This window comes from Arvicola amphibius, chromosome 9 (assembly GCF_903992535.2).
Source record: "Arvicola amphibius chromosome 9, mArvAmp1.2, whole genome shotgun sequence".
Classification (NCBI taxonomy): Eukaryota; Metazoa; Chordata; class Mammalia; order Rodentia; family Cricetidae; genus Arvicola; species Arvicola amphibius.
The window spans coordinates 53395786-53410960 of NC_052055.2; the positions used below are offsets into that span (position 1 = coordinate 53395786).

A 15175-nucleotide genomic window follows, 5' to 3' on the forward strand; every position below is an offset into this window, starting at 1 on the left:
CTGAGAGCAAAGGACTATAAATCTCACGGACAATTGCTGTTGCTTTAGTTGTCAGCCTTCTGGGTGAGGGAAGATGGCACAGTGGACCATATTAATGAGGCAGCTAAAATCTAACAGTTCTCTGCTAAGTGTCCAGTGTAGTGTGAACAGTCTCTATGCCTGTCCATGATCAGTATTCTTGGTGTTATGAACACACTAGGCCTTCTAATACCCACGATTGCAGTGTTTGATCCAGTTGGAGGGCTTTCTGGCCTTGTCTGCCCAAAGAGTCCTGAGATCAAGTATAGTGTAAATGGTTTTCTTTAAATTTTACTCATTAGAAAACATTGCCAAAGCTAAGAACATTTCTGCCATTCTTACATACAGTTGGTAAAAATATATTTGGGTGAATACTTTTGGGAAGACTTGGCAGTACCCAGTTTTACACACTTTGACTATACAGTTCCTTTTGAGAAAAGAGGTTTATTGGGATGTCTTCACATTTGAGAAGTCATATGTATGATGACATTCATTACACCGGTTTGAAACAGTAAAAGTCTGAACACAATGTAAATGTCTATTCATATGGCAAGAGCATAGCAAATTATTACCCATCCATATGCATAGAGAGAATATGATGCAGCTTTCGGAGCTGAAATATAAACAGATGCATGTTTGTTTAATCTGTAGACTATATGACTGCTTACATGCAAATTACGAGATGATGAGTGTGGCATCCCATCTGCATGGCTTATTCCACTGGTGTGTACATTGCACCATGCACAAGTACATAGAAAAGAGCTGGTAGGATTCCATATCAGCTGCTCAGCAGCACTCCTTTCTGTCTTATCAAAATGGACCCCAGGAATTTCCTGCTGCTGTGTAGTTAGTAACATACGACACTTGTAGCTGCTCTGTCACATCTGTCATGGGACCAGTGGAAACCTTTCCAGGCATTCTGACTAAGTGTGGGCAGAAACAGTGGCCTTTGAAGAGTGAGTGTACATATGACTGCCACACACATCACACATGTGATGCTTTTTTTAGTTATGTCATATGTAGAAGCATATTTAAAGCAAGGGTTTCTCAAGTGCTGATTTGAAGTGAATTGCTACTTTCCTGGACTGTGTTCTGAATAGCAATATCTAATCAGATGACTAATTTTAAAATTTTACCAACTTCTGTGAAGATACTTAAAATAATTATTCTGAATTTATCAAATGATTAACATAATAATCGGTACTACTAACTCCCTTTGATAGCATCCTAAGGGCACTTCTTCCCTTCCAGAGTGAGAAAAAGAAAAAATGTTCCAAATGCCCGCCATACTTCATACAACAGTAGATACACTGCTGAGACCCATTTTTCCTTATCTGACTCTAAAGCATGCTATTCTTAAGATATGAAGGCTATGGTTTAAGGGAGATAGCTCAGTTTTTGCCTGTGCTGTGTTTGCAGTGCCTCGAAGGGGGATGCATGCAAAGACATACAAAAAGCCCAGGAAAGTTACATGCAATGTCAATTAAATACACAAAATACATGCCAAATGATATATATGGCAAACATGAACTTATAGTCTTAATTAGCTCTAACTGGAAAGCAATGAGACTAAAATAATTATTAGCACTACTGATGATGAACAATAGCACCTTAAAATAACTCATATTTTGTAATCACCACAATTCATCAACAGTATGTTATGTTACATAATTGCTGATACATACAGTGTTTGTGCTTTATATGTATTTCTATCATTAAGTAATGGTAAAATATTTCGAAATGGTGTAGCTCCTTTTTTTTTGTTTGATTGTAAACTGTTCCCTACGTAGCCCAGACTGTCCTCGAACTCTCTATGTAACCCAAAGTGTTCTAAACAATCATGGTTATCCTGCCAAAGCTAGGATCTCAGACATATAGCAACATACAAGGCTAAAATGGTATGTCTTTTGTTTCTATGTCTAATGACTTGGGTTGTTATGATTTATGGAATCACAGAGTCACAAAGAGTTCCAGGAGCCATGTAGAATAATTCACTTTCAACTAGAGCAGAGAAAGCACAGATTTTATTCCTCCATAATTCCAATTTAGTTAAGAATTTTTAGAAAATTTAAATACCTAGATTTTGCCAAAATTCACTTTTAACTCAGTGAAATTTTGGATTAGAAATACAACTATGTTTTTATGATGCTATGAGTTGGATTAAACTTTGAATTTAGTATCAGAGTGCTTGACCTCAATGGAGCTGAATGGAGATGTGTGGTACATCTGGCAGTGAAGGACGAACTCTGCCTCCAGAATATCCTCCTAGCTACCATCCCCTGGGATGATGTGGGATGTCTTTTGTATATGTGATGCTTTTATTCATTAATGAATAAAGCTGCTTTGACCTACGGCAGAGCAGAAGTTAGCCAGGCTGGAAGAGATTTATAGAGAGAATAGGAGGAGTCAAAGAGACGTCATGTAGCTGCCAAAGGAGAAGGACGCTAGAACCTTACTGGTAAGCCATAAACTCGTGGTGATACACAGATGTGAAAGAATGGGCTAATTTAAGATAAAAGAGCTAGTTCTGATCCTAGGAAACACCCAGTTGCTCCCACCCAACAGCACACCTTTTCCTAGCAGAATGTCTCCCGTCTGCTACTGAAGTGTCGACTCTGATCTCAGTCTCACTCCTCCAGTCTCCCCTCCATCCGAGAAAACACCCAACTCTACTAACATGCCCTTCTCCAGTATCCCTTCCATCCGAGGAAACACCCAACTCTACTAACACGCCCTTCTCTAAGTCAACTCCATGTCTGCCTGACTACTAGGTAGGAGTTCATAATCTACTCTCTGCAGTACATGCCTTAAGTGTGCATTTCTCCTTTTTTGCACACATACATGGAGGTGAATTTTTTTGATCCCCATGATAGCTATTTTTGTGAGTCATTAATTGCATGTTTAATTGATTCATCTCTCCTGTCAGCTAAGAACATCCGCTTCTTCTTATCAGTGGTTTCTTCTTGTTAGAGCCAACATCACTGGAAGCAATGGCATGAGGCTCCTCTCAGTGCCACACTTGCATTTCCTAATGTGGTCCAGGTTTGTCTCCCAAGATGGAAGGCACACAGGCTGTGTCCTGCCGAAGGTCAGAAGTAATCACCTTTTCCAAGAAATGTCTAAAAATAGCCTGCTTGTGACATTCATGATACTACCAAAATAGATTTCTATCTTCATTTTTTAGCCATAAAAATTATTGTATGAGCGATAGACTGATTCTATTGAGGCATCGTATCAGACTCCATAGATTTAGGACAATGCAATTCTACTTTATTATTAATAAGGGCAGCAGCAATGGTAGGAAGTGTCAAGAGGAAAGTAAAAATCCTTCAAGGACAGATGAAGAAGAGGTTCACAGAAGACCATGTGGAATCTGGACATACCAGTAGAGATAAAAGGTCATGACCAAGGCCAGTTACAAACATACTAGTCTATCACATGCCTGCTGGGTGACCTTGGCTTGTTATTTATCCCGCTACTAAGCACTGTTTCATTATTATTAATGATCCTGAAAATAATTAGACACTTTTAAGAAGGTGGCTGATGTGGTTAAAATGGGTTAATGAATTCAAACTAATTAAACCATCCTTGGACTATGCCAAGTTTTAACTGATGACCAAGTGATGCATCAGGAAACTTTCAAGGGATACTGGCAGGTGTTGTAACAAAGAGAGGGGCTTGGCTTAGGAAAGTGGACATTAGAAGGGGGACATCCTTCTGCTCTCATCCGTAGAGACAGTGTAGAGGAAAGAGACATTGGGTGGGTAGACATTAGATAGCTGACTGATTGATAGACAATAAATGACAGAAAGGACAAAAAGATAAAAAGAGATAGAAAATTTACAATTTAAGAGACACAAAAATGGCAGAAATTTTCAAAAATAAAAGAAATACTTTAGAAAGAAAGAAGGGTTGCACTGTGGCAGATCTGCCACCTAGAAGGAACTGGTCCTGCTCACAGACAGGTCTTTGGGGAACAAGCAATGTATTTTGAAGCTCAGGAAAAAGTTAATAACAAAACATACTGTCATGCAGATTTTAGGGCGGCGAACGACCTGTCGAGCACGCTGCCAGGCCAAGATGAGATGCCAGGTCAGACCACGAATGAAGTCTGGCTGCAGTATTAGAGCTTAACTGAGAAACCTGCTTCTCACTCTGTGAAAAGAAATCACCAAAACACGTCCAAAAGCCTGGCTTCTGTCTCATTTTTTATTCCCCACTTTGTTCTTCTTTAATCTCCTATTATCTCTAACGCTATGGTTAAAATTCTACTGCAGTTCTCTGCATCGGTGTTGCTTTAAGAGGAGTGAAGGGAACCAAGGGAGATGGGTGATCTGACGAACTTAGACCATGCCATGTAGAGGAAAAAAAGCGTTCTGGTTTGGCTGCACATGCCTAAGCTCTTGAGAGACTGGGATCAAATTATCCACCTGTCTGGCCTGCACTACACAGTCTTATCTGTATAAAAAACAACAACCAAAGGAGCCCCCCCTCCAAACAAAAATTACATCACCACCAACAAAAACAGAAGGAAAAAGAGACAAGTCAGAGAGTGTGGCGCAGAGTAAGCTGAGCAAGTGGCAATGACATGAATGCCCTGTGACATGAAGACAAGCTCTGGAGAAACCATGACATAGGATGGTGCCTTTTAAGGACTTGGCAGAAGTTCAGTTCCATAAAGTCGATAGTGTTTGGAAATAAGTGGGAAGATCAAACGTGTAATCTCGAACAATTTCCACATTTGTGATATGAGAGGAGGACAAAAGGCAATCAGACAGATCACAGAAGGAAGAGGACACACATGTCACATGTTCCTGTCACACAAGTTGACTTCATAGAGGTAGAGTGGATGCTAGAGGAGAGGAATGATAGGGGAGTCAGATCACATGTGCCAAAATGCAGCTAGATGGGAGGACTTTAATGCCAGTGTTCAGAGCACCAATAGGTGACTACGGTCCTGATGCGACAATTACATATTATGTGCATGTATAATTTACCCCATTATATGCCACGAACATGAAAAAATGAACAGTCATGTGCACGCTTCTCCCTGGCAAGGGAATGGCTTTGGGTTTCTGCAGGCCTGCACTGAATCCCTGCCTTTCAGCTTGATGGCCATGTTGAACAACTCACTGACTTTTTAGCTTTTGTTTCTAAAAGTAAGAATGGATAGAAAGATGTATCACATAAGATAGTCACATAACATAAAATGTTGTAAAAAGGCCAAGAAGTAAGAACCTTTAAGTAACATTTATTAAGAAGTTATACATGATTCATAAGAAAGTCATTCAAAGGAATTGGGTAGTCTAAGACAAATGACCAGAGTAAGCACAAGACACTGAAGGCCATCTCTCCCTCCGATTCACCTTGCAGGAACATAAATCTCCTAAAGATCTGATTATATTCTATGAATATTCATTACACATAAAATCTAACAATCTTCCCCATTATGATCCTGTATAAGCTAACATCAGCTGATACATTAGCTGGTTTATTCTGTTAGGTAGGCAATTGTGCTTGCTTTCTCTGTATAGTGTGAACAGTTTCGTGTGTAATGGAGATCTGCTTCCCACCCAGTGTAACTAAGTTCTAGGCTTTACGGAGAGAGTCCTTCTCTCCATTTACTGAGTGAAGGCTTTAGCATTTTATAATACACACCGCACTCTTGATTTTTGCCCACTAAAGACTGGACACAGGCATCTGGTTTTTAACTTACCTATTTTTACTACTGATGGTCACAACTATAAATAATAATAATAGCAATAATAATTAGTAGTCGTTATTGGTTTCACAATAGCATAGTTATTGTTTTGACAATAATTCATCTTCAAGCCAAAATACTAGCTATAATCAATCATTTTACTTTCATTGACTTAAATGTTTTTAAAAGTAACAAGTTGTAAAATCATAGGTAGCTGATCATGAAAAGGAAGAAATCTAGTTGTTTTTAAGTCTGGACTTGAGCCTTTTAAAATCTGAAGAAAAAAATCTTCCTTAAGTGAAAGAATTTTGCATAAAGGTTATCAAGGAAAGAGAACTTTCTCACCCAGGGGGACCAGATCCCCAGGGTTCCTTCACTTTCTTCTGGTTTTGATGGCACTAGAAGCCAGACTTCATTCTTACTCAGCCTTCTGTTTAGATACAGACACTGAGAAAACGAGCCCTGGAAGCCACTTGGCAGCTGACCGTCTACACACTCCGTCAGCTATGGGCTTGCTTCCTAGCCCCAGCAGCAGGAGCAGGTCCTGAAGTTCCCTGCAAACACTGACTGCTGTGACTACAGCCCTGAGCTCTTCGAGAGCAGCCATTTCCTCCGGAGCGAGCACGCCAGACAAAATCGGCAGCTAACAGTCACTTCAAAAGTGTTAGTATTATTTTGGGGCCACCTATTCTCTCCCCGTTGTTTGAGTAAAATGCTCCCCTGTGCAGTCAGACAGTCGAAGTACAAAGCTTCAAAGAAAGAAACTGTATTTACTTCCTGTGTCTTTACAAACTTCCTGTCATGCTGTGTGTGTGCAGGAGCTTAATGACTGTTAAATACAGAGAAAGCAGAGCACACGTTCCATACCGTCTGCAGCTACTGCAAAGGCGTTCTGCCATCTTATGGAGCAGCAGGAGCCCCTTGGGCACTACTGCCCTACTCTATGATACAGAGACCAAAGCAAAGTTCTAGTCTGTTTGAAACTCAGCTTCCCCATGGAAGCTGTGGATAATAACTGCTTTGGAGAGCTAGTCATTATAGGGGTTAGAGTAAGTCCATAATAACAGCAAACACTTACTGAACCGTTGTTGTAGCTGTTACATGCATTAAGTCCTTAACTTCTCAATTAAAAAAGGAGATTATTATTACCATTCTTTTTAAAACAAAGAAATCAAGACACACAGGTGTTGAGTGTTTGTCGCAGTCTACAGTTAGTAGCGGAAGGGGCTGTGCATTGAAATGACAGCCACCCACCCACTGAGGCTTCTGGGTGCTGTGTGTAGAAGTGAGCTTCGAAGCAGTAAGTTCTGTGAAAGAATGTGACATTAGGAATCCCGGGAACTCCCAATAAACAAGTTCCATTCAGTCTCCACGGAGAGATTCTAAGTGTTCACAGAATCCGATCATCTAGGCTTTGCTTGACCAGTTCAGCTAGCCCGATCATTTTCATATGAGGCTTTTGCAATCAGAACATTCATTATCTGCAACGGGATCTTTCCTTCTTGTGACATTGATTTTGATTGCAGATACACAGGGAGATACACAGGGCAGCTGACTCCTAAAGTCACGAACTATTCCAGCTCTTCATATATTTCAGGAGATCTCTACACATAACAGTTCCATTTTCTCATTTGCTTCTACTCAATAAGCAAATGTTAAGGGTTTATGCGCTGTGCCTTTGTTTCCTCTAGAACTTTCATCTCCATGGAAACGCTCCTGCAGCCATCTCCCACCTGCCAAGAGCCATGAAGAAACTCTTCCCCCAGGCAGAGGCCAACTCCAAGGAAACAGTTTTTTCTAGACATACCAGGGCAAATGCACATACGAACTCACAGGGGCAGTGATGGCAGGTACGGGACATGTACAGGTTGAAGCCAGACCAAATCCCAGCCTGAGATGGAAAGGTGGGCAGACTACCACTCCAGCCAAGACCCTGTCTGCAATTCATAGCTGTGGGTAGGGTAAGTTTTCGTTTACCGAGTCTCACATTGTATCAACTACACTCCAGGACAGGCTCCATTCCCAGGAGTCGTTGACCAACGCAAACAAGATTCCATTTTTGCAGGGCAGGAATTGTGGTTAAGAGAAAGAAAGAACATGAAACTGGGTGGATCGGAGAAGAGTTGGAGGGGAGGAAAACTATGATCAAATATATATTGTGTGAAATTCTCAAAGAATAAATAAAAACATTTTTAAAAGTAAATGTTTTATAAGTAAAAGTGAAAATCTTTTTGAAATTCTCCAAGAGCTCCACTTGGCCTATTTTCTTGGAAACCTGCCCTTAAACAGCCAGGAGATGGCTTTTCCCCTGCATTAGCTTCCTGGCGTGTTCTCATTTCCAGTGCTAATTAGGCAGGCCTTACAGTAAGAGGATGAAAAATGTCCCATCATACTTGTTATCTATTATACATGACCGATACCCGGAAAGACGGAGCAGGATTTTTCCAATTAACCTGAAGGACTCGGAAGGATGACTTTGACCTTGGACAGTGAGAACCACTTTGGGGTGATTTTGGAGCCATTTTGTTGGGTGGCCCTAGGTCGACTGGTACCTGTGAAGGAGCTCATGGTGGCCTCTCACTCATGCCAACCCCCTGCCTCAGCCACTCAAGTACTGCGATTACAGACAAGCAACACTAGAACTAATTTAACTGCTTTAAAGAGACAGAACAGTACTTACATTTTCATAAAGATTAAGTTTTAAAGATTTCCATTTGCGCTAAAATAGATCAATATTTAAATTTTTTAAAGGCTGAAAATTCCTGAGTGAACTATTTTAAACTATTAAGCAGTGGCAAAACTATATCAAAGCTCATTTATGAATGAATAAAGATAAAAAGAACCAATCATTGTGACCTTTAACCTTTCTTTGACAACATTCCAGAGCATTCAGGTAATTCAAGAGTACTCCAAAACCGCAAAGGTTTTATATATATGAGTTTTAAACTAAATTTTCTGATATAATCCTATAAAAAACCACCAATGTATTGGAACATGTCTTGATTTATTACTGGCCTTGTTCTGTTATGACAAAAGCTTCATGAACCTGTTTCATGGTAGAAGATGGAATTTTCGGTATCCCAGGCCCTGGTCACTCATACTTGCTTTCAGAATAAACCATCTCTTACCTCTTTAAAAAAATAAAATAAAATAACAACAAACTAGTATTTGTCAAATATTAAATATTATGCTGCCTTGCTCATTTCATTTATCTCTAGAATAAGGTGGAAGATATTATTGATGTGCAACTAAGGCATGGGAAAATGAAGTAGCATGAAAAAAGTCACATAGCTGATAAACAGCAGAGTTGGGACTTTAGCTGGATTTTAGCCCCTCTGGATTCAACTTTCATGATCTTGAATCCTGGGTTAACACTGCAAGGAAGAACACAGTTCTACACAAGCCCTTAAAACCTAGCACCGAACTTAAAAGAATTCAGGGATCACTACATACAAAAGTAGGTATGTTTAAGCAGCTGAGTCAACTCATGCAAATGTTAGAGTTGGGAGCGTTTGATGAGTGTATTTTTGTTGTTGCTGTTCTGGGTGCTGGGGAAAGCCAGGGAGAAGCCAGGTCTTCCTATGGGTAAGGCAGCCATTTGATCACTGAACAACACTGACCCCGTTTTTTAATAATCTTATGGAATTTGGGGGTAAAACAATTTCACCATGTAACATCTTGGTAAGAACAAATATGCTGTATTAGAGATGTTCTAAGGATTTTATCTTGCTTTTAAACATTTTTCATCTTCCTAAGAAAAGTGACACAAATTGGAACAGCCTTCTGTGAAATACACCGTATAAGGGTATTAGATAATAAAGTAAATGTATGCTATTTGTGATGAAAATGTGGAAATTCAATCTTATCACATAACAATGTTTGCTATACATACTTCTACCAGAGTAATATTACTGACTAAAAAAGACTTTTACTATTTACTTAGTATTAGATCTATAATTGCTAACAAATATTAATATAACAATATTTAATTTAATGTCAATCAACCCTAGTCCACTTGAAGTTATTTTTGAAGTAAACTGACACCCATATGCCTCTTGCTTCATTTCTTCAGTCTGAAACTATGTCTATTAAATCTAACGCCACTGAAATTTATGCTTATTTACCCACTCACTAAAAATAACTACAATTTCATCTCATGTTTTGATCTGTGGCTAAGAAATTCACCATTTTACACATAGGAATAAGGACGCCATTCATCACTAAAACATGTGATCTACTCTTTGATATCTCAGCATGTGTTTTTTTTTAAGTTTGCCTTTTGGTATCAACTCTTTTCCAGTTGTAAACATTTTAATTTCATTAATTAATTTCAGTGCTTAGGGGAGGCCGTCGGAATTTTTAGTGCTACGTGCTAAATCATTATGAAAGATTTACTTTTTGTATAAGGCATCTTTTCATATTAATCATATCAGTAGACACATGTTTGCTGAGGTTTAGTCATGGGTAATAAATACAAAATGGCAGCGATGGAGCTGTTAAATCTTGCCACATACATTTCTAACACACTATATTGAGTTATGCAAGAAATAATCACCCTAGTAAATCCAAGTCAAACATCTCACGGAATAGTTGGATGCTTAATTAAAAACAAAGTAATACTCTTCATGGGGGTGACTTTTTCAGTGGTTAAAAAGTTCGTGACACATTAATTTAGTTCAGTAAAGAGCACACATGTGACTCCCTTTTGAAGATAGTAAATGTCTTCTGCCACTTCTACTAAGACCAATGCAGAAAGAAACTAACAAATGGGAACCTTCTCAAGTAAAATAACAAGAATTGGTCAATGTTTGGCTGGTTTGTTTTTAGCAAAGTTGGAATTTCTTTACTCCAGCTATGTGAGGCTCAGCACACAGCCACTGGACCAAAACCAATCCCAGTTCTGGGTTTTAGATGCATCCAGTTGCATCAGGCTAAAGCTCAGACACTTCTGCCCTAGGAGAGCACCACTGTCTGGATGCTTCCATGGGAGAAGAAAACCCCCAATCCCTCAGTGATCAATAGGATTAGCATTCAGTTGGAGGTGAGAACATAACAAAAGCAGAGATCTGATGAAAGATGGTGGGAGATTAAATTCTGAAGCAGGCAACATGATGTAAGAACAAAAAGAAGGAGGGAAAAAGAAAAAAAAACAGCCTGGGGATGAGTTCTAGATTGTAACAGGGTTCTACAGTGAGACACAACTGTGTGTCTTACCTTCTCACCTGCCATGCAGTAGTACAGGACCAGACAGGTGATCCCCAAGGCCCCTTTCACTAACATGAAAAACAGTCCATCAAGGAAGTTAGCATACCATTTTCTTTCACTTAATTGATAATTTAATTACACCTTTAGTTGTGGAATATCTACCAAGGTGTGGATCATATACTCAAGGATATGAAAGTGAACTAGTTATACCCTAGGACTGGGGATTTGCTATCTACAGATTAAAATAAGAAAAGGGAAAGAGAGTGGATCATTATGGTGAAGAATCTTTATTTAATATAAAAACAACAAGCTATGCCCTTTCTCATAAGGGTATAATAAAATGCCACATCAGGAGTAGAAAATCCAATAAGCAGGTGTATCAGATCTGTGTTCTGATATTCAGTGGAGACAACTGGAGGAGAACCATCACCTACCACAGCACCAGCCAAGATGCGACGGAACAGACCTAGGTCTCCTTAAGAATAATATATTCAGTTTGGGGTCTTTGAAGTCCAGGTTTCCAAAGACACAGGGAGACAGAGCATAGAAAGCCAAAATTTGGAACTAGAAGCATCTTTGTTGCAGCCAATAACTCTGACTTTAGAAATACAAAAAAATTAAACTACTTTGAACCCTGCTGTGGTGGGATGAAAGAAAATAGTCCCCCCACCCAAAGGGAGTGGTACTATTGGGGTGTGGCCATGTTGGAAGAAATGTGTCAGAGTAGAGGTAGACTCTTAGGTCTTATATATGCTCAAGGCATACCCAGTGTCTCAGACCACTTCCTGTTGCCTATGAGTCAAGCTATAAGACTCTCGGCTACTTCTCCAGCACCATGTCTGCCTGCACTCCACCATGTCACACCATTATGCTAATGGACTAAACTTCTGAAAATATAAGCCACCCCAATTAAATGCTTTTCCTTAATAAGAGTTGCTGTGACAATGGTGTCTCTTCACAGCAATAGAAACCCTAAGACACCTACATTTATTTATTTTGGTTTTTTGAGACAGGGTTTCTCTATGTAACTTTGCTGCTTCTTCTGGAACTAACTCTTGTAGACCAGGCTGCCCTTGAACTCACAGAGATCCACTTGCCTCTGCCTCCCGAGTGCTGGAGTTAAAGACATGCACCACTAATGCCTGGCCAAGACACCTACTTTTAAAAACTCTAATGTAGAAGAAACTGCGGAGATTGAGGCCAGGTATAAAGGGCACAAACGGTAAGAAGTTAGGTCACATCAGACACACAGGAGCAGCTGCCAGGCTCTGTCACTCTGGGACTGTCTGCATACAGACTCAAAGTTCAGAGATGATTGAAGTGAGCCAGATATTCTGGTGGCTATTTTTACTTAAGTATTGAGTATGTCATTGCTAAATTAATACAATGCCATTCCTGATTCTTACATTCTCCTCATGTGACTTTTAAATTGATCAAATGTAGGACTAGACATGGTCACTATTCACCAAAGTTCTAGACCGTCATCTTCACATCAGGGAAGAAATCTTAAAAAATCAGTATTTAGATGTCTAACCTGAACCTGTACAAAGTGTCATTCCCTGGGAACCTAGTCACCAAGATGCTGCGGTACAAAGTTTCACAGAACCTTGTCGGTCTGGAAATAGTGGTGGAGAAATAACAGAAGACAGAAATTATGGAAAGCTGCTGCCCCAGTGGTATCTGGTTTTAATCCAGTAAATTCCATGGAAATTAAATGCCCAGAATTTCTAGATTTTAGCAAGTTAACCAGTTTGACTCATATAGATAATACATTTGGGGGATTCAGATGTAGTAAATGACCTCTTTAAGTAAATCCTACATACAAAGAAATGTCACTATTTCATATCAGGTATCTGAATTAATTATCCACTGGACATTGAAAACAATTCTTCATAGTCCTGCCTGAAACAGATGACCTGAGCAGACAAGGCCTTGGTGAGAATGGCCTAAATACTCACTCCAGCAAGATCTCAAATAAAGTGTTTATTTCCCAGGGAGAGCAGGCAATTTTCTGTCTTAAATGCTGATTGGGCAGTATCTTTACTAAACAGCGTGAGCCTCTAAGTGCAAAAGAGGCACAGTACACAGGACCACCCCTATCAGAAGACTTATGAGAAGCAATGTGACCTCAAACTGCCATTGCCACCAGCAGGCTTCTCTTGGGAGAAAGGGCAGTTTCTGAGGTCATCTGCCATTAGACTCCTTAACTAAGAGCAACCGAATGACCACTCCTATGATTTCAGCCGGGGTGCTTCTGCTCCACTGCTCACACTGCTTCCCATCTGACAGACCTGTTCTTTTGTAGTCATAAGCTGCATGCATACCTCATGGTCTTTAAAGTAAGTTTTTAGGCTTTTTCCTTCAGGAGCAATAAATTTGGGTGAATTTAATTAATTATTTTAGGAATAAATGTTTCAAACATTTTCTAATAAATATTAATGAATAAAACTGGGCCATTTTTTAATGTCTCAAATGCAAATGCAGACAGTAGTGGATCCTTGGATCAGAGACAGCCATAAACTTGAATTCTGTGCTTTCATATAGTCATAATTTCCAGTAAAAGTGTGCTCTGAATGAGCGATAAGAATTAATAAGTTGTGAAATCCTGGGCTATCCCACACATCTTCCTGAAAAAGCCCAATATGTCCCTTGTTACAACAGCTGTAAAACCTCCTTAGAATGACGTCAAGGAAAGGCCCAGTGACCATACATCGCCCACGTTTCTCCACCCCCTCCCTGAACTTCCTTATTCACAGGGACATGGTTTGAGAACCTACTTGAAACCTGAGGCACTATTTCCTCATGAGGCACTTCATATATCAGGGTGAAAATCTATTTTATACATGAAATGATAGTCCTACCTGTCTCACAGCTGGGTCCAGTGAAGCCTTGTGGGCACGCACACACGTTGGCAGCAATGCAGGCTCCTCCATTTCTACAGCCGTCTTTGCAGAAGGCTGCAATAATCCAGACACATGAGTAAATCAGACAAGCAGAGTCAGATACATGGCTGTCACTGTGGTTGTGGTGTAAGTACGCCAATCCATAATCTCTATGCCCAGCTTTTCTTTATTCCCTTGCATATGTGACACCAAATGATAAAAGATACCATAATATCATCATGATATAGTATTTTCTGTACAGGAGAGGAACTCAATATGAGTTTGGGAACAGTTTCTAACAGTAAGGAAATAGCTTGCCTGAAACAGCAAAATACAGTCACCTTGCACAGTGTGATGTGCATTACAGCCTTTATTGTGATCCATTGGAAATATCACACTTGAAAACAAACATTAGAAAGTAATAGCTGATTCTGAGATTCCATCTTACACCTGAAAGAATGGCCAAGATCAAAAACACTGACAACTTATGCTGGAGAGGTTGTGGGGTAAAGGGAACACTCCTGCATTGCTGGTGGGAGTGCAAGCTGGTACAGCTGCTTTGGAAATCAGTATGGTGATGTCTCAGAAAATTAGAAAACAAGCTTCCTCAATACCCAGCAATAGCACTTTTGAGTAAATACCCAAAAGATGTTCAACTGTACCACAAGGACATGTACTCAACTATGTTCATAGCAGCATTGTTTGCCATAGCCAGGACCTGGAAGTAACCTAATGTCCCTCAACCAAAAAGTGGATAAGGAAAATGTGGTACATTTGCACAATGGAGTACTTCACAGCAGAAAAAAAATAATGACATCTTGAAATTTGCAGGAAAATGGATAGATCTAGAAAACATCATATTGAGTGAGGTAACCCAGACCCAGAAAGACAAATATCACATGTACTCACTCATAAGTGGCTTTTAGACATAAAGCAAAGAAAATCAGCCTACAATTCACAATCCCAGAGAACCTAGACAATAATGAGGATTCTAAGAGAGACATACATGGATCTAATCTACATGGGAAGTTGAAAAGAACAAGATCTCCTGAGTAAATTGAGAGGATGGGGACCATGGTAGAGGGTAGGGGAGGGGAGAGGAAGGGACAGGAGCAGAGAAAAATATATAGCTCAATAAAAACATGGTAGCCATTCTAGATGAGACAAATCACTGGAGAATGAAAAGAGGAAAAGGGAAAGGATGGACTCCTAAGACTCTGGGCTATCTACATGTTGGCTAAAGTACTAAAACATCAGGGAAGGACCTCAGCCTTCCTAAAGTTTTAAGCTGGCCATGCTGACTTAGAAACATCCAACAGTAAGAACCACTCACCCACCAGCCTTCTGGGAGAATGGCATTCACCTGCTA

At 39.8% G+C, this 15175-nt stretch overlaps 1 protein-coding gene across 1 annotated transcript in view; it reads right to left on the reverse strand.

Moving 5' to 3' along the window:
- Nell2 (neural EGFL like 2) overlaps positions 1-15175 on the reverse strand; it is a 304209-nt gene that overhangs the window by 58547 nt on the left and 230487 nt on the right. The window contains 1 exon segment of the mRNA XM_038342735.1: positions 13786-13881. Within this exon segment, the coding sequence (XP_038198663.1) occupies positions 13786-13881 (96 nt within the window).